Source organism: Mus caroli, unplaced genomic scaffold, assembly GCF_978045245.1.
Source record: "Mus caroli unplaced genomic scaffold, Mus_caroli_1 scaffold_6, whole genome shotgun sequence".
Lineage (NCBI taxonomy): Eukaryota > Metazoa > Chordata > Mammalia > Rodentia > Muridae > Mus > Mus caroli.
Window position 1 is genome coordinate 93282908 of NW_028227261.1, and position 26485 is coordinate 93309392.

Sequence of the window (26485 nt, forward strand, 5' to 3'; positions counted from 1 at the left end):
TAGGATCCCTCCTTCCATCATGTAGGTTTTGGAAATTGGACCTAGGTCACCAGACTTGGCAGCAAGTGCCTTCACCCTCTGAGTAACCCCATCCCTGATTACTATTTTATGGAAATTAAGTAACGCGTGGAGTCTCAGTTGCTGATTGATGGCAATGATACCAAAACCCAAGCAGTTTAACTTCTGGTTACCTGGATGAGTAATTTTTAAGTTACAACATATTGAGAAGCATTGAAAGGGCTGATTTTCCAAGTAGTGTATTTGCATTCAAATTTCCTGAATTTGATTATTTGGGCTTTTTCTTTTTTAAATTAACATTGATGAAAAAGTAACTTAATCTATTTTGAAGACAATGGAATATGCAAATAAGCACAAAATACCAAAATACCCATTTCAAGAACAACTAACTTCTGAGGCTCTTTCTGCCTCTTTGATGAATCAAACTGAACCCAGGGGGAGCCTTCTGCAGGTCATGCAGCCTGGTATTCCTGATATGTGGGGAAAACTGCTCCTAGCCCAAAGTTGGCCTCTTGGGGGCTTGCACATCTCTACACTGGAAACCCTCAAAGCCACTACTACATAAAGAGGATAAAACTTTTCCTTTGTAGTCCTGGCTTAGCCCCCAGATTTGAGTGCAGCCAAAAGCCCTGAGGCCACTCAGAGTCGTACTGAGTGGAGTCATCCTTCCAGTATGGACACGAGGCCACTCAAACACACAAGGCTCTATGCCAGGTGACATAGGAATGTAGGGTTGTTGGTTATACAGCTCCTGGCTGTAGGTCTTGGTCAGATTGCCTGGCTCCTCTGGTCTCCCTTTTCTCCTCAATTCAGTAAAGTAATAGCATGTCTCACTTAGAGGCCTGCCTCAAGAATTAAATGTAATCTTATCCGTGAAGTGCTTAGTTTGGGGGTGTAACATGTACCAGGCACAAGAAATGCCTTTATTACACACAAGGACCTGAAATGTACTCGTAGCAAGTTTCAGAATGCAAATTATGTGGGGTTCTTAGAGGGGTGGGTACTGTGATCCTGACATCAAAAGAAAAAAAAAGGAAAAGGGAAAAAAAAAACCAAAACTGGTCTAGCAAGCTGGAGAGATGGTTCGGTAGTCAAGAAGGCATTCTGTTCTTGCAGAGGATCTGAGTTCTGTTCCGAACACACAACTACATGTAGCTCCAGCTCTCGGGAATCCAGCGACCTCAGCAATCACCTGTGCTCATGAGCATACACCCGTGGGGAAACACATGGAAAAAATACATCTTACAAATAAATAAATCAAAGTTCTTTTTTAAAAAAAAAAATGCAGTCCTGTGTATTCCAGGGCAGATATACTTCAAAGCATTCATCCTCCTTTGAAGTAGAGATGGAGACAGGCTATGGTAACTATGAATTGTAGTTAGATTGTTTTTGTTGTTGCTACTGTTCAAAAGAAGAAGCTGTGGGGGACAGAGAAAGCTATTCCATAAGGCCTTTGAGGAAAGTTGGACACCTTCACTGGGAGGTAAGCCATCAGACAGAGGGCTGTCTGGGCAGATGGACAAGCACATGGAGACAGCTAAGCGGTGAGTGGATTTATGTTTAGAAAGTTGGGCTCATCTGTCCACTGCCAACTGTAAGGGAAGACCACAGAAACCTTCTGTGGTCAGGGTTAGCATGCTACCCTCTGAATGATGTCAACCTGAATGAACTAAGGTTGTGGCTGGAAAGGAACATACAGGCTTTTGTTTTTAGGATAAACAGGAGGCAGAACTGAGAAACCTTGGGTGACAATTATTCTTGACCAACGAAGAGAGGGAGATGTTACAAATCACCACCCCCCAAAAGTGCAGAGCCGCACCCCCCCTGCAAGACACCAGGCTGGCCACACCCAGAAATTCCCAAACTTTAGGCAGTTCAGAATCACTGGGGGATAGGAAATAGGGGTGGTGAGAAATGAATTTTCTAATAGGAAATGAACCACAAAGTCTGTGGTAGAACTAGGAATCTGTGTTTTTAGCAGTCGTGCCACCATTAGGACCCAAATGAACCCTGTGAACTAAAAGCAGCAGCAACTCTCTTATTATGTAGGGCTAACAAGTCAAGGAAGGAGGAAGGAGGAAGGGAAGAATATGAGCATAGTGAGGCTTGCTGCCTCTCGGTCATGTACTGTGAGAGACTATTGTTTTGGATTAGCTTCCATACAGGCTCCAACAGCCAAATGGAAATCAAAATGAAGTCACTCGAGCTCAGGCTCACGCTCAAACCGAAACTAACTCATCACAAACTTGCTTGTCTGGAACTTCCCAGAAAACAAATGACCAGGGGGAGAAGAAGAGATCATGTGACAGAAAGAAAGAGATCATTAACCAAACAAATAAGATTAAGCTCAGTTAACTAGGAATTCCCCTTCGCATTGACTCTACAGGGAAAGTAACTGTGAGCTGATTTTATTTCTGCTTTATGTAATTCTTGGAGCTAAACTCATCCACTTGGTCCATCCATTTTATAGAATAACATTTGTGTCCAGTTCTAGAACTGTTAATAAGAACCAATTAGATCATGTAAATAAATGTATAGTAATTTGATCTTTAGGTTATATGTAAGGAGGAAGTGGGGACCATATTTCTTTCTGTGGGTGATTAAAAAAAAAAAAAAACTACTTAGTCACAAAGATTTCCGGGGCCTTGGAGGGCTTGAGGTGGGTAGCACTTGAACTTGAGGGCTCATAAAAGCAGGAAATGCTGTGGAACCAGAGAAGAAAGGATACCATTGTCACCCTACAGTCATTTAACAGATTTATTGGGTAACTACCTGCAGACCTACCCTGTTTAAGACATTGGAGTTACAACGGTCAAGAGGAACGAAGTCATCTCCATAGACAAATAAAACATAATGTCAGCAATAAGTGCCATGAACAAGATTCAAAGTTGCCGGGCCTGGTGGCACAGGTTCATGATACCAGCTATTTGGAAGAATGAGACAGGGAGATTCCAAATTTGAGGCCAGTCTGAGACACAGGGTAGGTTCCAGTTCAGCATGAGCAACCTAGCTAAACATTATATAATACAACGGGAAAGTAACCTACATTTAATCTCAAGTGTTGGACAACAGAGGGGAGGAGAGATGGAGAGGTTGATTAGATTACAAACTAGGCCAGGAACACAGACTGCTCTCTGTATGTCTTTTATGTGTAGCCCAAACAGGTTTGATACAAGCAATATATGCCCAGCGACTCCAGTCTTCAGCATGAAAAATAATTACTCTTGGCTCCTAGGTACAATAGACTGTTCAGTGTCACCTGGTTCTGCTGCTGGGGGTGGGGGGGATTGTCCCAGGATCTGCTACTTTGGAGGACTGACGTCTATAACCACTTAATGAATCCTTTTCTTTCTGGGACCCCTTGGCTTGAGAGTGAGTTTGAACAGGAGGAATCTGAGCCAACTTGGTGCTGGTCTAGGAGGGATGACCTAGGATGACCCTGGGAAAAGCAAGCCAGGAGAACCCTTGGGAGAAGCTGGCCTTGGGGCACTGGGACAAAAAAATTTTCTTGTTTGTTTGTTTGTTTGTTTGCTTTTCCAGTACTGGGGACTGAACTTAGGACTTCATGCATTCTAGACATATACTCTTTCACTAAACTACATCCTCAATCCTTTAATAAAAAAGGTGGTTGTGGCACATGCCCTTAATTCCAGCACTTGGGAGGCAGAGGCAGGCAGATCTCTCAGTTTGAGGACAGTTTGGTCTACAGAGCAAGTTCCAAGACAGCCAGGGCTACCCAGAGAAACCTTGTTTCAAAAACAAAACAAAACAAAAACAAATAAACAAAAACCAAAAGACAAAAAAAAAAAGCAAAAAACAAACAAACAAAAAATAAATCAAAATTTTTTAAAAACTTAAAAGCTTTAGCTCAGGCTGGCCTTTTTGAACTTATGATACTCCTGCCTCAGCTTCTAAAAAGCTGGGATTACAGGTATGCACCATCATGTCCAGTGCAAGACTTCTTATGATATCTGTTTCCCCTCAGCAATGAATTTATGTGTGTAAAAACCTACAACAAAGGTATCTACAGCATAATAAAGAGTTCTAAGGCCATTCCACACCACCCCAGGAAGGAGCACTGAATGTACAAACTGACATTATGTGTATGTATGTCCTGCTCTACCACCTATCCCTTCTCTTCTGTTCACGAATTCTTTTCAGTGCTAAGGGACTGAACTAAGGTTTTGGGTATGACAGGCTCACTCTGTCACTGAGCTATACCCCATGCCCCTAAGCTTGTTCTTAGTAAACATTTTAGAAAGTATCTTAGCAAGCACTTCCTTGGTGCTCGGCAACACCAGCCTTCACTATCGGCCTGGTGAGGCTCTGCGCCCATCCCTCTATACTGTTCATGCCCCTATCCGGAGTTGCTGGTGTCTGTCTGGAAGTCATCCAACAGATTCTGGGAGTAACAACAAGGCTATCAGCATCATGGCTTGGGTTCCTCCTGTGATGTTTTCATAGAACAAGCAGCTTCAACTGTCACCTTTAAGAGGGTTTGGCAGCCTGCCAGTGCCAACAAACTAAGGCACATAGGTCCCAGGTGACAAGGTCAGGGCCTGGGGGAAGAGACCTCTCCACTTGGGGCACACCAGATGAGCTCAGAGCTACTCCCTCGAGGGCTTTTATGACCAGTTCAGTCCATAGGAAGGTCATGACCAAACTGCCACACCAGAGAAAACAAAACACCTCAGGCAATAAGGAACCAAAAACCAGGACTGTATTTATGTAAAGTGTAAGGGTGGAGTCAGAGGCACTAGTGAGGTAGGTGGGGGCAGGGTAAGAAATGAGCTGCCCCCCACAAGCGTGGGCATGAGACCATGCTGCTTCTGGCTTACAGCGTTCTAGCATCTATTCTAACTCTCTCCGAGACTCTTCCTCGTTCATTCTTTTATCAAAATGCTCAGCAAGTAAGGCTGCAGCGATGGCTCAGAAGTTAAGAGTACCTGTTCCTCTAGCAAAGGACTCTGGTTCAGTTCCCAGCCCCCATACGGTGGCTTGTAACCATCTATGACCCTAGTGTAGGGAGATACAGCAGGCATATCCATGCCTGCAGGCTAAATATTCATACATATAAAGTAAGATAAATCTAAAAAACCACAACATGTATTTACCACGAAGTAGCTGGAGACATAGGTCAGTTTGTAGAGTGCTTGCCTGGTGTGTCTCAAGTCTTGTGTTCCATTCCCCACGCTACAGAAAATCAGGTATGGTAGTCCATTTCTGTAACCTCAGCACTCAGGAGGTGGGGGAAGGAGGGTCAAAGGATCAAGGCTAACCTTGGTTACAGGAGATCCTGCTTTTAAGAGTTTTAAAACTCGGGGCTGGTGAGATGGCTCAGTGGGTAAGAGCACCCGACTGCTCTTCCAGAGGTCCAGAGTTCAAATCCCAGCAACCACATGGTGGCTCACAACCATCCGTAACGAGATCTGGAGCCCTCTTCGGGAGTGTCTGAGGACAGCTACAGTGTACTTACATATAATAAATAAATAAATCTTTAAAAAAAAAAAAAGAGTTTTAAAACTCTTATAAACATCTATAGAGAGATCTCTGTGAGTTCAAGACCTACATAGTTTAAGGCCTGGGCTAGCCAAGGCTATATAGTGGGATCCTGCCTCACAAAATAAAAGTGAAAAGGAAGGAGGGAAAATGAAAATTTTCACTATGGGGAAAGTACAAGAGCTTTGAAAGCACCGAGTAACATCACTAGCCTGGTCTGGAAGAGGAGAAGAGAGGTTCAACAGACTCCTGGGATAGACAGGAAGGTGGCCTTTAAGCTGATGATACATCACCAAAGTGGGTAAAGGGATGTGCTTTATATGTTGCTGGGACAAAATACTTAACAAAAGCAACTTATACTCCTCACTGCTCGAGGGATATAATCTACATGCTGGTTAGGGTTTTTCAGGTTGATATAAGCTGGGGTTTTCCAGGAAGAAGAAACCTCAGCTGATAGAATGTCCTCACTGGCCTCTAGGCAAACCTAGGAGGCATTATTATTATTATTATTATTATTATTATTATTATTATTATTATATGATTGATGTGGGAGGGCCCAATCCACTGTGGGTGGTGCCACATCTATAAGAAAGCCATCTGAGCAAGCCACAGGGAGCAAGTCAGGAGGCAGCATTCCTTTAGCGCCTCCGCCTCAGTTCTTGCCTTCAGGTTCCCTAACTTCATGAGGGACTACATGTGTAAGCTGAAATAAAGTCTTTCCTTCTCTGGTTGCTTTCAGTCCTGGTGTTTTATCACAGCAACATGAAGCTAACTGATATGGTTTATCACGGCTGCAGAAGTGGGAGGCAGCTGGTCACACTTTGTCCACAGTCAAGAAGCAAAGAGTGGTGGATAACCCCAGACTAGATTCTATCCAGAAATCCACTTCAGTTGACCCATCACAGATACACCTGGAGGTCTTTTTGTTTCTGTTTTCTTTTCATGACTCTAGATCCTGTCCAGTGACAGTACTCACCATCACAGAGTGTAAGGATGGTTTGCAAAGACTCCAAGGTAACAGCTAACTTAAGTAGTCCGTAGTGTTGAATCACATAGCATGGGTGTGCAGAGAGGATGAAGAGATGTAAACAAAGCTTAAGAGACCTCATGAAGAATTTGGGCTTCATCTTGGATTGTCATTGTTTACTGCACCTAAAAAACCGTCTAGGAGCTTAAAGTGGAAGGTGCTTATGTGCTCCTTAGAACACTGGCAAACTGGGTTGTCACACCTGGATCATTTTTCTGATGATTCTCCTGGTGGTTTTCACCACGTGAGGGCTGGAGAGTATAAAACAGTGTTACTCATGCTTGACATTTGGTGCTAACTATTGTGTGTGCTGTGCCTTTCAGGTGAACTGGCTAGGGTTTCCTACGGATTCAAAAAGATGAAAGGAGAAACCAAGTCCCTTTGAGGCTTAAATCCAGAAGTTGCACAATGTTACTTCTGCTACACTCAAATGAAAAAAAAATGTATAATGCCAGCCCTAATGGAAGAATCAATGATGAATTTATGGTTATTTTTAACTTCTTATACCCCGGATAGTGTTGGCCTGAACCAAAACAGTGGCTAAAGAGAAATGAGGATATTTAGAAAGCAGAACTGGAAACCTTGGGAGAAGGTTAGTTAAAATAACTTTTATTCACCTGATGTAATTGTCGTTTCTGAGGTTTACTGCCTTCGTACAACCTAATCTAGGCCTAGAATGTTTTCAGCCTCTGAAACTTACTGCTGAATAAGCTCATTTAGTTCTTTCTGAACTCTGGCTGGGCTGGTTCAACTCAGCTGTTCTGGCTCAAACTCCTCTGCAAGCTGACTGATTCAATCTGGCTTCTCCCTCTTGACCTCTCCTAAATTGCTCTGCTTGGCTTTATACTAACTTTGACTATCTGTTCTAATCTACTGGCTCCTTCTCATTCTCTGGCTCACTCTGTTTTTATCTGTGTCTGACTTGTTCTCTCTTTAACCTTTCTTTGTAAAACTCTTCCAGTAAAACTGCCTCCTTTTTTTTCTGGCTCTCTCTGTGTGCTGTTCTCTTAAGTAGCTTCCCTTTCCCCTCTCTTCTTCTGAGAGTTGGCCATATCCTGTCTTGTCAAATCTTTTTCTGATTTGTTACTTTGTCTGTCACTCAAACATCACTTTTAAACATAAAGAGTTTCCTTCTACAAACTAACTCTAGCTTTATTGTTTGGGATTAAAGGTGTGTACTAAGGGTGTGTCTGTATTCTGGGCATAGGGTCTAAAGAATTGTGCTAATGGTGAGCCACACCACAACTAGAAACAGATTTATTTTTCCCAGAAACAATCCAATCTCCCAGTTCACAGTGTGATCAAATATCCTTCAACAGAGGATTGCTCCTGAGAGGCAGTTACAAATGACTCCTAGGTTTGTGGCTTGAGTGATTAATGGGTGGTAATGCCCAGTGTTTAGAGAAAGAAAAGAAGAACAGGTTTAGGCAGAAGATGATGTCTGTGAGTCATGTCAAGGAAGAGGTGTCTTTTAGATAGTCAGATGGAGAAGAGCAGAAAGCAGGCAGAAGACAGATGAGGCTCCAGGACAAGTGTGACTACAGATACCAGTTTGGAAGGATCAGATGCCAGAAGCATTTCTCAAAGTGGTTGTATCCCAGAGCAGAGTGCTTTGGGAGTAGACTCTAACACCTTAGTTTGTAGCTGTACTTGAACCTACTGGAGTCTCCACCCCAAATCAGTAGAAGTCTATTCTACTGTCAGTATTTTGCCATAGCAATGGGTTATACATTGACTCCAAAATTTACCTAACAACTATTTTTCAAAAGATTTATTTATTTTGTGAATATGAGTGCTCTACCTGTAGAGCTAGAACATGCACATCTGTGTTCCAGAAGAGAGCATCAGATCCCACATGGTTATGAGCCCTCATGGGGTTGCTGGGAATTGAACTCAGGATCTCTTAACCGCTAAGTCATCTCTCCAGATGTTAGTCTTTTGTTAGTACCTTCCCGTTTGAATCTGAAGAAGGTACTGAGAAGTCTTTTTGTTTGTGGTGCTGGCTCATTCCAGTTTGATGAAAGACGAAGTGAAAAGTATTCAGTTTGGCAGCACATGTGTTAAAATTGAAACCATATAGGGACTGGCTATATGGTTTATTTATGATGGCTCAGCGGTTAAGAGCACTTATAGCACCTGCAGAAGACACAGGTTCAGTTCCCTAAACCCAGAGGGCAGCTCACAACCATCGGTAACTCACGTTCTGTAGGATTAGAACTCAGTTGGCACACAAATGATGTATATATACACATATGCAGATAAAGCACTCACACGTATAAAAGAAGAATTAACATGGTCCCCACACAAAGGCGAAAGGCAAAATCAAAACGTTCCATATATTTGAAACTCATTACTTTATCTGTTTAGAAAAATTAGTAAAAATAAACACACACGTGCCAAATGAGAGGAACGGATTAAGATGTTTGGGAAATGTTCAATGGAGAAAATCTCTGTCTATATTCAGGGACATTTAAAATAAAATTTCTGGGCGAATAATAATTACAAAGTGACACTTATTAATCGCTTACTCGCTCTGGCTACGACAGATATCACCGCTTTTCTTGGAAGATACAGGTGCTTCATGTTCATGTGGTTAAGCACAAACCTCCTCTGCCTAGAATATTCACATACCATCAAATTAGAAAAGGAAAATAGGCTCTCTCGGCTCGGCCCCTGAGGGACTTCCGGCACGTGGAACCTGGGTTCCGGGGCTGCCGTGGACGCCCGGAGCGTTTAGGTGGAACTCCCGCCCTAGCGACGCGCGCCTGGTTGCTAGGGGCTGAGGCGCGGGAACCTGTGGAAGCTACGGATGCCAGCTACCCGAGCTTTCGGGCCTCGGTGCTAGCCCGCCGGTGGGTATGGAGCCCGAGGTGGGAGAGGGGGAGCATCGGGGAGGTGGGCATCTTCGCGCTGTCCCCAGCGGTAGCCACCCACTGGAAGTGAGGGGGAGGTTCGGGAGGGTATGTGTAGGACCTGGTGTCACCTGCTTCCATCTTGGCGTAATCCTTCCCTGGCACGTGCACATGAAAAGTAAGCTTTAGCAGTTCAGATAATGGACAGAAGTAGGAGCATTTATAATCTGAAGGGCCAGAAAGAAAACAAACAAGACAACAAAGAACTGCACGCTGATGGTCCTCAACGTTGGGAGTTCTGATCTAGCGCCGACCCTCAGTGAGACCGGGTGTCTTGTAAATCCTCTTACTGTCTGAATCTTTTCCTTTACATTATCATTAGAGTCAAACCAGTCCACCTCCTATAAGCTCCTGCGAGTCGTTTGTTAATCTTTGAACACTGGTGTAGATGTTTTAGTCTCAGAGAGTATAGGTTAGATAGACACCCATGTGAAAGATTTGGGAAGAGAGCGTGGATTTAAAAAAATCATTTATACCAGTTGGGAAGTGTCGGTGCATGCCTTTAGTCCCAGCTCTCAGGAGGTAGAAGCAGGCAGATCTCTGAGTTCTTGGACAGCCTGCTTGGTCTACAGAGTGAGTGAGTTCCATGACAGCCAGGGCTACACAGTAAAATCCTGTCTCAAAAAAAAAAAAAAAAAAAAAAAATCATTTACACAACTAACGCCATGTTAAAAGTCTCAGTGATCATACTTGCTAGGCCAGAACACAGACACAGAAGATTTATTAAAAAGAATATATCAGAAGAAGAGTCAGGCCTAGTAGGCACATGCTCAGAATAAACCCAAGTGGGAATAGTTCTTTTCCATTACAAGCCACAGGGAACTTGCTCAGTCTTGTGTGGTTCACGGTAGGTGAAGAGGCAAGGGGGCATCTCACTACCTTGCTAAGCAGTACATTTTACAGCATCATGTCTTCTTCAATATTTGGGTTAAGGTACCCCTGTGTCAGACTCCAAATGTTTGTATAAGACATCCCAAGTCACTAGGAGCATATGAGAGGTTTTTGTTGTTGTTGTTTTGAATCTTTGTGTGTGTGTGTGTGTCTACAGACAGGATGAGAAAAGTCTACTGAAATAAGATTCATTTCACTCAGTTCTGCCCCCACGACAGCAAGTTAACTCTATGGATCACAGTTGTATCAAAGGCTATAAAGGAATTTTGTACTACATAACCGAATGAGGATTTTCTGAGATCTATCTAATGTGACCCGTAGGCCTTTGGAAAGCAGATTTGGACAGAGACAGATCAGGGGTTCAGATGTAGATCTGCTTCCCCCAGAAACCCACGGGCATCCAGAGCCATCATGACCTTTAAGCACCTTTCCAAGTCCTTCCAGCCTTTGTGGGTTGAAGCAGGGTGATGTGCCTTCAGAGATATTTTTTGGATGGTCTTGTTAGGTAGTTTAAAAAGACCATTATTTTGAGGTCTGGTCACATGAGCCTGTGAGGCAGGAGGATTTTGAGTTGGAGGCCAGCTTGGGCTATACAGAAAAAGATTTTGTCCCCAAAAGACAAACAGTCAAAAACCACAGAGTGTTATGTTGTACCCTGTAAAGAGCTTCTGGCTAATCTTGCTCTTTAATTTAGGATGCCATCTCTCATGCAGCAGAGAAATAGATGTGTAGTTAACATCATGATATACTCTGCTCTATTAATAGAAATTTGACGTTCATATAATCTTGGAAATTTGTGTGCTATTTCTTAATGAGGAAAAACTACAGTAATAATTTTTTCAATTAAACGAGGCTCCTATTTACACTTGTAAATCTCTCTGGTGCAAACATATGCTTAGACAGAGGGGAGATTAACTTAATCGTCCTTTCCTTAATTACAGAGATTAGGAAGTGGCTGTCTGACTTGGTCCCGAAGGCTGAATGAACTACAGATCATCAAATACAGCAGCTCACCAAGAAGATCTGGTTGCTTTGGGGGTAAGTAATGCCAAGTTACCCTTCCTTCGACTCCCCAACGAAGATACCCACTAAGAATCCAGTTGGTTTTGAATACATTTACAGCCCCGTGGTTTCCAGTGACCTAGATCTCGGGCAGTACCTGTTTGCACTTTGATGACAGTGTTAAACACAGGTGAAGCTGGCAGATGGGCAGCTCTGCACCTCTGCATATCGATAAACAGTACATATCTCAGAGTTTCTGGATGCCGTCCTAGAACTTTTCTTTTTCGTCCATCACATGGCCTATCACAGAACATCCTAGAATGTTTGAATTAGAAGAGACTGCAGGTGCAGGAGTTTGCAACAAATACTTTTGTCATACTGTGTAAGCCATTTGGGGTTAAAAAAAAAAAGATCTTGGGACTGGAGTGATGGCTCAGTGGTTAAGAGCACTGACTGCTCTTCTAGAGGTCCTGTGTTCAATCTCCAGCAACCTCGTGGTATCTCACAACCATCTGTAATACGATCTGATGCCCTCTTCTGGCACGAAGGTGTACATGCAGAGAGAGCACTCATACATAAAATAAATCTGATTTTAAAAAGTCATTATGGAACATATAATGTTCTGGTCATGTAAAGGTCATTTAGTATTGTGCTGTTGCTTTAGGTAGGGGGGCTGAGGCAGGAGTGGGCCACTCAAGGACACAGTAAGCCCTGAGTGAGCTGAGGCAGATTCCAGAACTCTAGGCTACACCCTCCACGCTCAGCTCTGCATTGTGTCTGTGAGCTGTTCTTCTTTCCAGGATACCAGTCCATGTACTCCCTCAGACAGTGGGAGGGAAGTCTCTGGGAAACTCTGTTTTTAGTGGAGGGGATGAATAAGAATATGTACCTGGTGGCTTTTAGTTGCTCTTCTCTCTGTGGACAGCAATTCCTGGAGTTCAGCTGGTGTGTGAATCTTTCTGACCTTCTTTAAGCCGAAACCCGGAGGGAATGAGGACTGGCCCCTCTCACTGCCGCTTTTACTTCCTTCAGCTCTTCAGTTGTTTGAAGGACACGGGGCCTGGGGTAGCTGAGATTGGCTCCTGGTCTGATCCTGCTAATGTTGGTGCTGGCCACCTCTCTTATTCTTTGACGTACCAGCAACTCATGCAGGAATGTCACATGCTCAGGAGGTGCTCCCTGAGTGAAGAGATAAGGTGGATATCCTTGGTTTGGGGGGTGGTGGTGGTGGTGTTTTTTTCCTTTGTTTGTTTGTTTGTTTGTTTTATTTCTTATTTTGCAGCAGTGGGGATTAAACCCATGTGCGATCAAGCCAGGCAAGCCATGTGCCTGCCAGGCAAGCACTCTGCCACCATGCAGTCCTCAGCATCTTTGAATGCACATTTACTCTTTCTTTTTAGTTCTAGCTTTGTGAGCCGATGAGGAAAAATATAAGTAAACCTGGGAAAAAATACTGTTCTTGTTCTGATACAGCATCCAGTACTAACACGTTGCAATCTCTAGGGCAGTTGTTCTCAGACCCTGTGGCCTCAGGATCTCAGGGTTGCTTCTCATGCTCAAAAATGGCTGAGGACACCAGAGACCTTTCAGATTCCTGCTCACTGTTTCCCATATACCAATAAAGCTGAGATGTTTAAAAGATATCTCCTTACTTAAAACTAAAAGTATAAAGCTCTTGCATGTAGACTGTGGTGGTGCCTAACTATATTAACAGTACTTGGGAAGCAGACACAGGAGGATTGCAAGTTCAACACCAGCCTGGGATACACAGGAAGCTTTAGGCCAGACTGTGAAACCCTGTCTCTAAAAACAAAAGCCTATTGTGGGCCAAATGTGGTGGGACATGGCTTTAATCCCAGTACTTGAGAGACAGAGGCAGGTGATTTCTGTGAGTTTTAAACCAGCCTGGTCTTCTTTTGATTCCAAACTCTAGGCCAGCTAAGGCTACATAAATGGCATGATTTATTAAAATTCCAAAACACCTTAGTTGGAAAAAGTGGTACTGAGTTTTTGAAACTCTCTTTTGATGTGTGATTTAAAGAGAAGACAGTTGGATTCTCATACCTATTTTTTCGTTCTGTCTATTACTGGTATACTGCAATAAAATGTATTAGAAAGAAAAGCAGGCCTTGTACTGAGATGGATGCCTTAGGACTTCTTGAGAGACTCAGAATGGCTGCTCCATGATCTCATCACAGTTGTCATTTCTAGCATCTTATTCTTGTTACATATTAACCTCTTGACCTCTTGATACTGGCATGCCACATTAAGGAAACAATGCAAAGAAATTGCTATGACACGTTAGAAAGGCTCTAGCTCTTAGAGTAACTGAGGCTCTTCTCTCTTAAGAAGCTTTTCTCAGATTAGTGTGATGGCTCAGCAGGTGAAGACACTTGCTGCTTAAACCTGCTAACCTGAGTTCAATCCCCAGAACCCATGTGAAGGTGGAAGAAAGAAGTGATCTCACACAGTTGTGCTCTGACCTATATACTTGTACGTGGTGTATGAGTACGTGTGTGTACACACACAGAGACAATAATGATGACTTGAATTGCAAAAAATCCCTTACCAATACAGGTTGTATTTTATTTTCACCTATATGTCCATAGTACTTAATTTATTATTTTAGAGCACATGTAACATAAAATTTACCATGCATGACATTTTATACATAGATGGTATTGTGTAGTGGTCCCCCACTCTCTAGTTACATGACATTTTTATCACTCCCAAAGTTAACTTTGTCTTTAGTAAGCAGTCGGCTGCACCCCCATTCTCCACCTCTGCTCAGCTCCTGGCAGCCACTAATCTATTTACTGTCACTGTAGATTTTCAAACTGGGTATTTCACATGAGTGGGATCATGTGTCATATAGAGTATGTCTAGCATTTTTTGCTTAATGTGGTGATTTCCAGTTTCAGCCATATTCATGACTGTTTAGTAGATGGGTAGGCCACATTTTGTTTCTGTATCCCTTCCTTCCTTCCTTTCTTCCTTCCTTCCTTCCTTTCTTTCTTTCTTTCTTTCTTTCTTTCTTTCTTTCTTTCTTTCTTTCTTTCTTTCTTTCTTTCTTTCGAGATCGTTTTGCTGTGTAACTCTGGCTGGAACTCTCTATATAGACCAGGCTGGCCTCAAACTTGCAGCGATCTGCCTGCTCCTGCCTCCAACTGCCGAGATTAAAAGCGTGTGCCATTATGCCTTGCTTTATGACATATTTTCATCTCTTGGCTGCTGCAAACAATGCCTGCTGAGCATGTGTATACCAACATTTGTCGTAATTTCTGTCTTCATTTCTTTAAAGATTTATTTATTCTGTGTATAAATGTTTTGTGTGTGTGTGTGTATATGTACTGAGTGCATGCCTAGTACCTACAGAGATCAGAAGCAAGTATCAGATCTCTTGGAACTAGAGTTTTGTTTGTTTGTTTGTTTTCCTTTATGTGCACCTGTATGTGTGATGTGTGTGTGTGTGTGTGTTACTGGGGCTCAAACTCAGCCTTGTTGTGTGTACTAGACAAGCTCTTTTCTACCACTGAACTACATATCCAGACCTGAGTTTAACATTTTTAGAAAAAAAGTTTATATCTTTTAACTAGTTCATAAGATCAAAATTGTTGGGTTTTTTTTGGTTAAGGTTTATTTATTTATTTATTTAATGTAAGTACACTGTAGCAGCCTTCAGACACTGCAGAAGAGGGCGCCAGGTCTCGTTACGGATGGTTGTGAGCCACCATGTGGTGGCTGGGAATTTAACTCAGGACCTTCAGAAGAGCAGTCAGTGCTCTTAACCGCTGAGCCATCTCTCCAGCCCCAGATCAAAATTGTTTTAATCAGTTAAAAAATAATTGCTAGGCTGGACAAGTGGCTCAGTTGGTAAGTGCTTGACACACAAGCTTGAGGACCCCAGTTCAATTTGTAGCCCCTACATAAAAAACTGGGCATGGTGGCACTTTCATGTAATCCCAGCACTGGGGAGGTGGACATAGCTGGTCTCTGTGGCTCTCTGTCCAGCCAGCAAGGCTAATTAGTCCTAAGTCTTAGTAAGAGACCCTGTCTCAAAAAAAAAAAGTAGATAGCTCCTGAGCAAAGACACTTAAGGCTGGGTTGTCAAACTCTAGCCTCCACATCCATACACAAACATACTAATGTACCTGCACACACACACACACACACACACATACACAAACATGCACATGTAAAGTAGTTCTTAGTATCTTAGTATTTTTTTTTTCTTTGAGACAGGGTTTCTGTGTAGCCCTGGCTGTCCTGGAACTCTGTAGACAAGGCTGGCTTTGAACTCAGAGATCCATCTGCCTCTGCCTCCGAGCATGCCTGTCTGTTCTTAGTATTTTTAACATTAGTTTTGACTTTTCTGCTGAACCTCTATTGACAGCTGCAGTCCCAGGCTGAAGAGAATGAAGCAGGAGAAGGAAAAAAGTCAAATGCACACAGTTAATCTCTTTTCTAAAAAGAAATGTACCTCACACAGGAAGGAAAGAAGGAAGCAAGGAAAGAAGGGAGGAAAAGATTAGTCTAATCAAATTACTGTTAGACCTAATGAAATTCAGTGTGTGCCCTCTGCCCACTCCACAGAGAACACCCCCTCAGCGCCTGTGAGGGATGTTGTTACTTGACGGCCAACTGAAACCAGCTCTTCCTCAGAAGGTCTTCTGTAGCCTCTGGGCTGTGATGGGAAAACTGCAGAGCAAACTCAGACACAGCACTTACTTATACAGGTAGATCAACTTCTGGGGTCCCCAGTTGTATCATGTTCCTTTAAAATTCTCTGCTAAAGAAAGAAGGCCAGTATTGGTAAGCTTTCCTGCCCGCTTCATTTGGTGTACTGTTTCAGATGTAAACCCAGCCCTGGGGAGGTGAACATGGGCAGATGGTCACCTCACCATCGAGCACCTGCAGTGCACACTCAGGGGCCCTGTATCTTTTGGAGTCATTTCTAAGGAGATCAAACACTCCTGGCCTCAGGATTCCCCTTCATCAGATTTCAGTAACTCAGTTATTCTGGGTGATTCCCAAGTAAATAGCGCCATTTATTTCTGGGCATTTTTCAAACAAACTGAGGGTCTCTTTCGTGTCTCACCCTTGCCTGAATTGATACCACTGCCACATTCTTCTGTCCCCTTCTCCCCTGTCCATTCCAGTGGACCCCATTTTCCATTCTTTCTGTAGCAGGCCGGATGGAATTATAGAAGAGAGAGTCCAGACTAAAGCTCCCCAAGAATACGTCCCTGTTCACGTGGATACCGTCTCCGTGGTTGCCGCTCTGAACTCAGACCTTTGTATCTCTGGAGGAAAAGACAAGGTGAGGTTGCCAGTGCTTCCCACTCACCAGCTCACTGCAGGAAAGGGAAGATGTTCTGAGACTCTGACACTAACTACATCATAACAGGGCTCAAAGTTCAAAGGCTGGAGTTTAAGCCCAGCTCTGCCACTTCCTATTACAATGGGCAAGTCTTTATATTTTCTGAGCTTTGCTTTCCTAGTCTGTCATAGAATAACAGCCATGCCCTAAGACAGCCATGAGGATTCCACGAGGACCTCACCCTATGTCAGGCCACCTACATGCTTTTATAAATGGGGTGTTACAGTTCCATCCACCTCGTCCTTAACAGTCACACTCAGACCCTGGAGTCAACAAGAAGAACATTCTAGCTGCTTTATGTTTTGTTTTACAGACTTCACACTGGTAAGCACTGACCCTTTATATTTTGGTCTGCCCTCTCGTCATCACGCTGGATTATCAGCTTTCTGTCCTCACACTAGAAGCTCTCTTGGCAGCCAGTGTGATAAACTGCAGCAGCAATACACTACTGATTCTTCCTGAAGGGAATGACCCTAATAATCCTCCTGATTCCCAATAGGCTTTCAGAGATGTCAGATTTCACTTGCAAACTGTATTTCACCATTTGTAAGATGCATTTATTTTAGATGTCATTACTTCAAATGAGGATACACTTGAGAATCAATACTTAAGTAGCAGTGTCTTGCTGGGCAGTAGTGGCACATATCTTTAATCCCAGAACTTGGAAGGCAGAGGCAGGCAGATTTCTGAGTTCGAGGCTAGCCTGGTCTACAGAGTGAGTTCCAGGACAGCCAGGGCTACACAGAGAAACCCTGTCTCAAAAAAAAACAAAACCAAAACAAACAAACAAACAAACAAACAACCCCAGCAGTGTCTTGTGTTAATGTCTGTATTATTTTAGACCTAAGAAATTGTATTTATGTGACCCTTTCTCACACTTGAGAGGTCGGCAAGACAAGGACTATCCACTTGGTTTTGTAGACAGGGGAACTGGCAGGCCAATTGCCACAGCGACTGGGGCCACACAGCACCTGCTCCTTTCTCTGTAGCAGTGAACTGCAGACACCCAGCAAGAAAATGCTGAGATCCTGCTCAGGAGCCAGTGTTGCAGTAACGCCTGTAATCCCATTTCTCTGCAGACCGCTGTGGCCTACAATTGGAAAACTGGGCGTGTGGTGAAAAGGTTCACAGGGCACACTCGGGAAATCACGAAGGTAACTGTCACTCACTCACTCTGAAGGGAACTCAGGGGCAAGAAAGGAAACAACAGCTACGGATAGTAGAAGGCAAAGGCTTGCTTTGACACCAGGAAGAGCAGAGCATATCATTTCAAACATGGAATGAATCCCAGTACCTAGCAGAGGTGTGGTGAAAACATGTACACATACAGCAGAAATTACAAGCCATCTAGTCTGTAGTATTTTGTTATAAAGGCTTGAACTGACTGAGCTAATAGTTTTCTTTTTTAAAGAAAGCATTGAAGGCTATAAGTAAGGAAACTTTCTGGGGTGTCTGAAACATCACAAGTTTTTGAGGGATGTCTATTAAGTCTTTTTTGTTTTTGGTTTTGGTTTGTATTTTTGTTTTTTGTTTTTGTTTTTTTGAGACAGAGTTCCATTGTGCAGCCCTGACTGTCCTGGAACTCAGTCTGTAGACCAGGCTGGCCTCGAACTCACAGACATTCTCCCTGCCTCTGTCTTCTGAGTGCAGAGATTAAAGGTGTGCACCACTACGCCCAGCTTATTCAGTCAAGGAGCAAAGGGGCTGGAGAGAAGGCTCAGCAGTTAAGAGCACTGCCCGCTCTTCTGGAAGAACTGGGTTCTATTCCCAGTACCCACGTAATGCTTACAACCATCTGTAACTCGAGTTTTGGCTTCCAAGGTCAATAGGCACTAAAGTGGTGTACAGACACATGAGTGGTGAAGACACCCCACATACATATAACATAGTATAATTTCAAACTCTTTTAAATAAGGAATGAAATTCTGGGGTTGGGGACCCAGCTCAGTAAAGCCTAGCATGGTGAAGCCCTGGCAGAAGAGAAAAGGTGATGCTCTGAAGCACGTGTCAGCAAGGCAAGTGTTAGATGCTAGACACAAGGCTCCCCACACCACATGGTGAGACAGCATAAGCGGGACTGTGCAGTGGAGGTGCACGCGGGGGTGATGGAAGTTCTACAGTTACACAGTCTCCCTGATCGTGGAAGTCTGTATAATGATGTGAGTGTACTTGCTGCCACACTTGAAATGCTTAAAATGATCATTTCTATGGTGCATGTGCGCTCAAATGTGCACACGGGGGGGGGGGGGGACAGAAGGAGAAAGGGAATTAAATATAATATTTTCTTTTTTTTAAGATTTATTTATTATTATGTCTAAGTACACTGTAGCTGTCTTCAGATATACTAGAAGAGGGTGTCAGGTCTCATTACAGATGGTTGTGAGACACCATGTGGTTGCTGGGATTTGAACTCAGGACCTTCGGAAGAGCAGTCTGTGCTCTCAACCACTGAGCCATCTCTCCAGCCCTAAACATAATATTTTAAAAAGGAAAATTAAAATGAAAAAATGTGTGTGTGTATGTGCATGTGAAGCCATGTTCCACTCTGAAGTCCTGTCTAGCTTGTCCACTTGAGCTGTCACTGTTCTTGCTTGTTCTCTGAGCAGATAGCCTGTATTCCCAAAGCAAACCAGTTCTTCAGCGCCTCTCGAGACAAGACAGTCCTGATGTGGGACCTGCAGGGCTCCTCACAGCCCAGGCAGCAGCTGTCTGGCCATGCCATGGTGGTCACTGGCTTGGCTGTGAGCCCAGGTAAAGTGCAGCGGAACCTTCCAGTACCGGATGCATTCCCAGAACCCTGTCCACATCCCAACTTATGGCCACTGTGGCTTCTCACCTTGTTTTTAAGACTCGTCCCAGCTGTGCACTGGCTCTCGGGACAATAGCCTGCTTCTGTGGGATGTGGGGACCGGACAGTGTGTGGAGAGAGCGTCTGTCTCCAGGAACCTGGTACAAATTCAGACTTGGTGTAGGGCAGGGTGGTGGAGAAGAGTGTAGGTGAGGAGTGTGGGGGCGAGCTCATGGGAGATCTGTGTGTGTGGCGTGATGCGGCTTGGATTCAGTTGAGCGGTGGGAGCTGGGAGAAAGGAGGGAGGGGAGGGTAAAGGAGAGCCGTGTCCTCATGCAGTTCTTCAAGCCACTTTTTTTTGGTAAGGAGAGGGAAGTTTGTGCCCTCCCCACTTTTTTCTGAAGAATGATTTATTTATTTTATGTATATGAATACACTGTAGCTGTCTTCAGACACACCAGAAGAGGGCATTGGATCCTATTACAGATGGTTGTAAGCCACTATGTGGTTGCTGGGAATTGAACTCAGGTCCTCTGAAAGAGCAGTCAGTGCTCTTAACTGCTGAGCCATCTCTCCAGCTCCTTCAAAGCAAACTTTTAGCATAATTTTAGTATGAGAGACACTGCTAGGAATAGAAATATAACAAAGGACATGGTGTTTACAACTCTTGTATACAGTGTGATACAAGATGGCTGCCCTTCATATACAGATTAGTGTGTCCTTTACTTGATGTAAGTCACTCTGTGGCAGTTAAATCCTTTAGACTTTGCACAGACTTTGGGCTCTGTCACACCTGGCTTCCAAACATGGGAGGAGGTTGGGATATATTCTTTTTCTTTTTTCCCATGCTGGGGATTGAACCCTGAGCCTTGTACATGCTAAGCAAACACTGTGCCTCTAACCTACACTCCCAGCTCTGCCTGCAAACCGCAAATCTATCGCTTCTTAGTTGAAAGTGCTATTTAAGCTTAGACTCTAGGTATCTCCATTTATAAAATGGGGAGTTATGTCACTAGGCAAGATTCTTTGGGTGACTAACTGAGATAGTCTGTCGTAAAACACCCGTCATTGTTCTTGGCGGGTGGCAGCTGTTCCTCAGAGTTTAGTCACCTACTCTCCTAGTTTTGAAGTCAGCCGCAGATGGTGGAATGTGCTTGCCTGTGAGGATACTGCGCTGAGAAAAGGGAAATCTGTTCCCCTGGGTTGTTTTGAAAATGTTTCGTCTGTTTAGACGGGGCTGCAGGCCAGGACTACTGTTACTCTTCTGAGCCCCCGAGCTGTTAGAGCAGAGTTCAGAGGCCCACTTAGCACAGGGGGTGCTCTTCTGGCTGCCACCTGCTCACCAGTGCCAGCTTTGGTTCAAGTCTCCAAGGCTAACCAGAAGGCCAGCCTACTGGTACCTCTGCCCCTGAGCACTGAGGAGAAGCAGGTGGAGACGGATGAAGGCTGTGGGACAATGACCCTGCTAACCCGAGCTTACCAGCTCAGGATCCCTGAGAGGAGATGAGGCATGAGCTTAGCCAGCTAATGGATTACAGCAGAGGACCGACCTGCTGTGGTGATCTACCTGCTAATGACTGTTTTCTCCAGGTCACACACCTGTGCTGGGTCCCGAGTGAGCCATACATAGTCCAGACCTCGGAGGATAAGACCATCAGGTGGGCTACTGGCCGCTGTGGAGGTGTTTCTGGTGAAGGTCTGTGGTTGCCGTGCTTACATGACTGTCTCCATTCTGCTTCTTCATGACGCTTCGCCCATCTTAGGGCTCTCTTGTCCTCTACTCCACGGTCCCTGGGGACTCTCTGACCTGTAGCTTATGGGAACACAATGAACGCACAAGATCAGGTCCAACTAAGGTTCTGGTGAGGGGTTTGAAGCAGCGGACCTTGGTCATTCCCAGTGTGTAACCAGATCAGCCTCAGCCTCACCTGTACAACCACCCTGTCAGGCAGCCTGGCTCTGCTGGCGTACCTTGGGCGTTTCTCGAGTTTCTAGGCACTTAGCCCTCAAGCAAAGGCTCCCTTGGAAAGAAGGATCAGAGTCTAGTCAGGGAAGTCAGATAGTTGGTAGTTAACAGATTGGGGAGCATGACTCAAAATTGTAGCTCTCAGAGGCCACTTGTATGAAACTGGAGGAATGAGATGAGAGGGAACACGGGACCCCACTGCACTCAAGGCCAAACCTGGCCATGGTCAGCGTCAGCCTGCTTCTGGAGTGCAGATGATGCTGTAGCGAGGATCCTTTAGGGACCTGGACTGCAGTCTCAGCACTTGAGAGGCCAAGTACTGCAGCCTGTACTACATAGCTTCCAAACAAACAGCAACAATGTATCTTTTAATTTTTTTTTCAGTTATAGACACAAAAATAGCCTCTTGTCTATTGAAAGCAGTGTCCTAAAGGACCAAGTTAACTAGTACAATTAAGATGTGTGGTCTGAGTTCCAGTCCAGTCTAATGTACAGATTTGAGTCCCAGGGAAATCCTGGGACACAGGGAAACCCTGTCTCAGAAAACCAACAAAAAAAGATCTGTGTTCTAATGTCTCCATGAAAAGGTGGTGAGACAGCTCAGCAGATAAAGGCATTGCTGCCAAGCCTGATGGCAGCCTGGAACCCCAGGGAGTACAGTTCCCGGGACCCCTACACATGCTGTGGTGTGTGCAGCTCCTCTCCCCAAACAAGCGTAGTCTTTTGAAAAGTCCATATGATTTGATTTCAAAGCAGAAAGATTCAAGATGGCACTGGTTTGGTTCCTTCCTGTCAGCTTTAGAGTCTGTTAGGTTGTGACATTCCATTCTGACTGGCAGCAAAGAGTCAGGCTTTTCCTGTTAGTGGGATATCACAGGTATGTTTCAGTCCCATTTACTACAAAATCACATTCTGCTTCTAATTCCTTTCAGATTATGGGACAGTCGGGGGCTTCAGATGGCTCACATGTTTCCCACAAAGCAGCATATCCAGACCCATTGTGAAGTCAGCGTGGATGGACACACGTGTATCTCCTGCAGCAGTGGCTTTGGGGGTGAAGGCTGTGAAGCCACGGTGAGAGGCTGGGCCAGGTGTCTGTTCACTGATGAGCAGGCTGCTCTGGTCTCACTCCCATCGCCGGGCTGCACAGACAGGATCTGCAACAGCACTGGCCTGCTTCAAATGCAAACTGTCAGTCACCCCGTGCACTCCAGTGGCTTCCTTTGAGAAACATTTATTAATCTGGGTCTGTCTGAAATGGTAATAGACAAGAGAACAGGATGGAAGTCAAGATAGAAAAGGGGTAAAGAGAGCAGCCTGCTGCTGATCTTGCTCCTAGAGGAGCCTAAACAGGTAGGGACTGCCAGAAGAGACAGAGGTGTGGCTTTTGAGTAAGTGGCCATGCTAAGGAGAGCTTAGTTCATTGGGGAGCTGGGGAGCTCCACGGCTGGTCCAGGGGCCAACCAACTCCCTTATCCAGATATACACCTCCCTTGCCGTAACCTCTGTATATACTCTTTCGGCCCTTCCCAAGTTTCTGGATTCATAACTGCAAGTTCTCATTTAAATAAGAGTGTATTTCTGAGTTATCAGACATGTGTACCATGTCAGACTTTGAGCTAAGCATTCATGGTTTCATTTAATTCCTAAGACAGGGCTTGAGTTCTATGCAATTCTGTGCTGTTTTAATGTCTATTTTACGGTCAAGGGAATGGAGACATGGCAAGTTAGACAAGTAGCTAAGATATAGTTGATCTTAGTTACTTTGTGGGTTCTTTTTCCTACCCTTTATCCCCCTGGTTTCACCCCCATCACTAGTTAGCAGTGGAAGAAGGATATGGGGTTGGGGGGATCTGTGAATCTAGTATCTTCTGAGCATGACTACTCAGAAGTCAGGGGAACCGTAACCAGCTCCCCCTGTATGACCAACAATCACTGACCCTGACAGGGGGCCCTAGAATTTGTACACCCTCTGAAGAGTTCCCAGACTTTCAAATGCCACACATTCACAGAAACTATCTGTAGCTGGCAAAACCATGTTTCTGCTGAAACACGAGACAAATCATAGTCAGCTGCTGTGAAGCAGCCTCATACCCTACAACTGGGATTAAAATGAAAACTTATCATATTTCTGTGTCTTTTAAAGAACCCCAAATTCCAGTATTCTCACTACAGGAATCTCCTACTCAGGACATGTTCTTAGAATGGGTAGATTAGGGTTTGCAGATCTTGCATGTATCATCTCTTATCCAGCTGATGGATGACAGGGACTCCTGGGCCCCCACCGTCTTAGACACTGTTCAGTTTTCTCTCATTTCTGAAGGGTTCCTTATAGGTATGGTTTGATATGTGTCAGTACAACAGGGACCAATGGGGCTGTCACTTCCTTTGTCAGAGACACTAAGCATCACATCAGAATGTGTGCACACAGGAAGAAGGTGTCCCTTACTGTGGGGTCCCCACAGCCATAGCTAGTGCTGTTCAAGACATAATCAGTACTGCAGTAGTTGCTGGATGGATGGGGGTTGGGTATGGTGGACGAGATAAGAGCTTCACCCGACTTTCTGGTTCCATGAGAGGGGGTCATAGGGAATGGGAGGGTAGCTATTCGTGACACATGAGCATCTGTGTGTATGAGCTGGCTTGTGTCATTACTTTGCAGTTGTGGGACCTAAGACAGACTAGAGACAGAATGTGTGAGTATAAGGGGCATTTCCAGACAGTTGCATCCTGTGTCTTTCTACCGAAGTCCACGGCCTTGATGCCTATGATTGCTACCTCTGCACATGACTCCAAGGTGAAGATTTGGAACCAGGATACTGGAGGTAAGCAGTCTGCTCTCAGTGCTGTTCAGGAGCTGAGTGCAGCCTTAAGACTTTTTGCATTACTCACCGTATGCAAAGCCACCCGTGTCCTGCCATTTTATAGTCTCCTGGTGGTTAAGAGGGGAGACACCACAGTGCCCACATCTTTCTGTTCCAGCTCTGGCTATATAAGCCAGCTTCAGGCTTCCCTCATACCATAACGTACAAAGTTATTCCTGAGACTCTAGAGGGAACATGTTTGACTCTTTAAGTTCTTTCCACATGCAGTTCCTCATCAGATTTGAACTTGTGAGACTCAGAATGTCTGGAAAGGGGAAAGAGAATGCTATTTTTTAGTTCTTATTTCAAGGATACAGTTAGAACCTCAGCTCTTGTTGGGACTGTAGTAAAATAAGAAAGGACTCGGAAAGGCTCCACCTGCTGGGACTCTGAGGCAGTGCTTGAGATCGCAGTAAGGTCGAGGCCCCTCAGCACCAAAGAAAACTGTGTCTGGTGGGCGGTAACTTCCCAGAGACTTGTGTGTGCAGAACCTTAGAGGTCAAATGGTGGATACCTGGGAATTCTGTGAGCCATGGTTTAAACTTTTGGTAACATGGAATTCAGTCACGGTGGGGAATCTACCATGGACATGGACAAGTCTGTGAGCAAGTGTTGGGTTCTCTTCTAGAAGTCTGATTTCTAGCACTGCCTCTGTGCTGCTTTAATCCTGACAGGATTTGACTTGAGACAAAAACAGTGTTATCTTAGAGCTCTTCAAAATCTTCTCAGTCACTCTCCAGAAACTCAGTTCCCCTCAGGGAGAGATAACTGCCCTCCCACAGAAAAGAGGTAGGCTTGGCTAATAGTCTGTAAACAGCTGTGGCCATAAAGCCAAACTTCTATAGTGAAGACAGGCCTGCCCTACCCTTACCTGCCCCAGTGTAATGTCTGCAGGCAAGGGAAAGTAGACGTTTCAGATGAAGGGAGCACACAGCCTCAGTGTGGGGAGCCAGGTTGGGAGGCACCGCTGCCCTGCAGTGCTCCTAGAAGAGTAACCTCAGAGATGCAGATGGAGGGAGGCTGGCCCAGTTAAATCCCAGGCTTTAATCCCAGCACCTGAAAGGCAGAGGCGGTGGATCTCTGTGAGTTTGAGGCTAGCCTGGTCTATAGAGTGAGTTCCAGGACAGCCAGGGCTACACAGAGAAATCCTGTCTGGAAAACAACAAAAAAAGCAAAGGCCAAGCCTCCATCACTTCCTCTCTTTCATGAAGAGAGCTGGCAGCCTCAGATTAGTGTCCTTGTCTGTTTCCCCTGACTTAGCCTGTCTTCTTCTCTACCCCTTTTAAATATGGCCTCAGTTGTCTGAAATACTGCTTGGGTGTCTACATCCTGTTAGTCCTGGAGTTGAGGTCATGGAGGTGACTCTGGGTCTCCCAGTCAGGTCCAGTGTACCTTGGTGAGAGGCAGAGCCCTCCTGGCTTAGAGGGCACAGGGCATGCTTTGTTTCCTGTTCTCATGGTACAGTCCCACATTTCCTAATGATATTTCGATGAACAACAGAGCACATCCAATGGTTTAGACATGCAGTGGTAGACTGTGCTTTCTGCATGTGCACGAGCACCTCCCTGATGCTTACAGAGTGGCAGAACTGCCTCGTGATGGCTTTTCTAGCATGTTTCCATCATAAAGCACAGCCTGGCTCTCCTTCCTCCTGCAGCTTGCCTCTCCACCTTGTCTCTGGATGGATCAGGACCCCTGACCTCACTGGCTGTTGGTGACATCTCCTCCTTGTTATGCGCAAGTTTCTACAGAGGAGTTCACTTACTCAGAGTAGACCACAGCCAAGGACTGGAACTTCAGGAAGTGGCAGCCTTCTGAAACCAAGAGATATTGATTGAATAATATCAAACCATGGCCCCTCTTTCTGTGTGACTTTGTGTTTTTCCACATGATCTTGGGGGAGGAGGGGTTAGAGTTGGTGTTCTTTTCTTAGCTTTACTTCGAAGGCATATCATTGTTAGATGATTCAAAAAATCAGGGTATTTGTTTGTACAAGTCTCACTCCATAGCCATTAAGTTCCCTAACTTATGGATCTGTGAACTCTGGAATGACAAAGGAATAGTGCAAGAGGAAGCTACTCATCCATCAGACACCTACAGAGGGCTACGTAGAGTCTCCCTAAAAGTCCCAATGATGT

The 26485-nt window shown here is 44.7% G+C and overlaps 1 protein-coding gene across 3 annotated transcripts; it reads left to right on the plus strand.

Moving 5' to 3' along the window:
- Positions 1-7117: 7117 nt before the first annotated feature.
- Positions 7118-26208, plus strand: Wdr31 (WD repeat domain 31). 3 transcript variants are annotated; one of them, XM_085839251.1, is made up of 11 exons: positions 7118-7136; positions 11289-11385; positions 15943-16085; positions 16537-16669; positions 17809-17883; positions 19336-19480; positions 19578-19678; positions 21108-21175; positions 22416-22557; positions 24146-24308; positions 26005-26208. In XM_085839251.1, the coding sequence occupies exons 3-11, from the start codon at positions 15970-15972 to the stop codon at positions 26163-26165; spliced, it is 1104 nt and encodes a 367-aa protein (XP_085695377.1). In that variant the 5' UTR covers positions 7118-7136; positions 11289-11385; positions 15943-15969; the 3' UTR covers positions 26166-26208. The 3 variants fall into 3 exon arrangements, with proteins under 3 accessions (XP_085695377.1, XP_021015982.1, XP_021015985.1); XM_021160323.3 differs by lacking the exon at positions 7118-7136 and adding an exon at positions 9283-9396; XM_021160326.3 differs by lacking the exon at positions 7118-7136 and adding an exon at positions 9283-9396 and having other exon boundaries at positions 16540-16669.
- Positions 26209-26485: the final 277 nt, after the last annotated feature.

Bases quoted from the DNA above. Each gene is read 5' to 3' on its own strand.
- Wdr31 (XM_085839251.1), top strand. From the start codon at position 15,970: ATGTTGTTACTTGACGGCCAACTGAAACCAGCTCTTCCTCAGAAGGTC. The intron at 17,884-19,335 runs GTAACTGTCACT...TTCTCTGAGCAG, and splicing joins ACACTCGGGAAATCACGAAG to ATAGCCTGTATTCCCAAAGC. The intron at 19,679-21,107 runs GTACAAATTCAG...TGTTTTCTCCAG, and splicing joins CGTCTGTCTCCAGGAACCTG to GTCACACACCTGTGCTGGGT.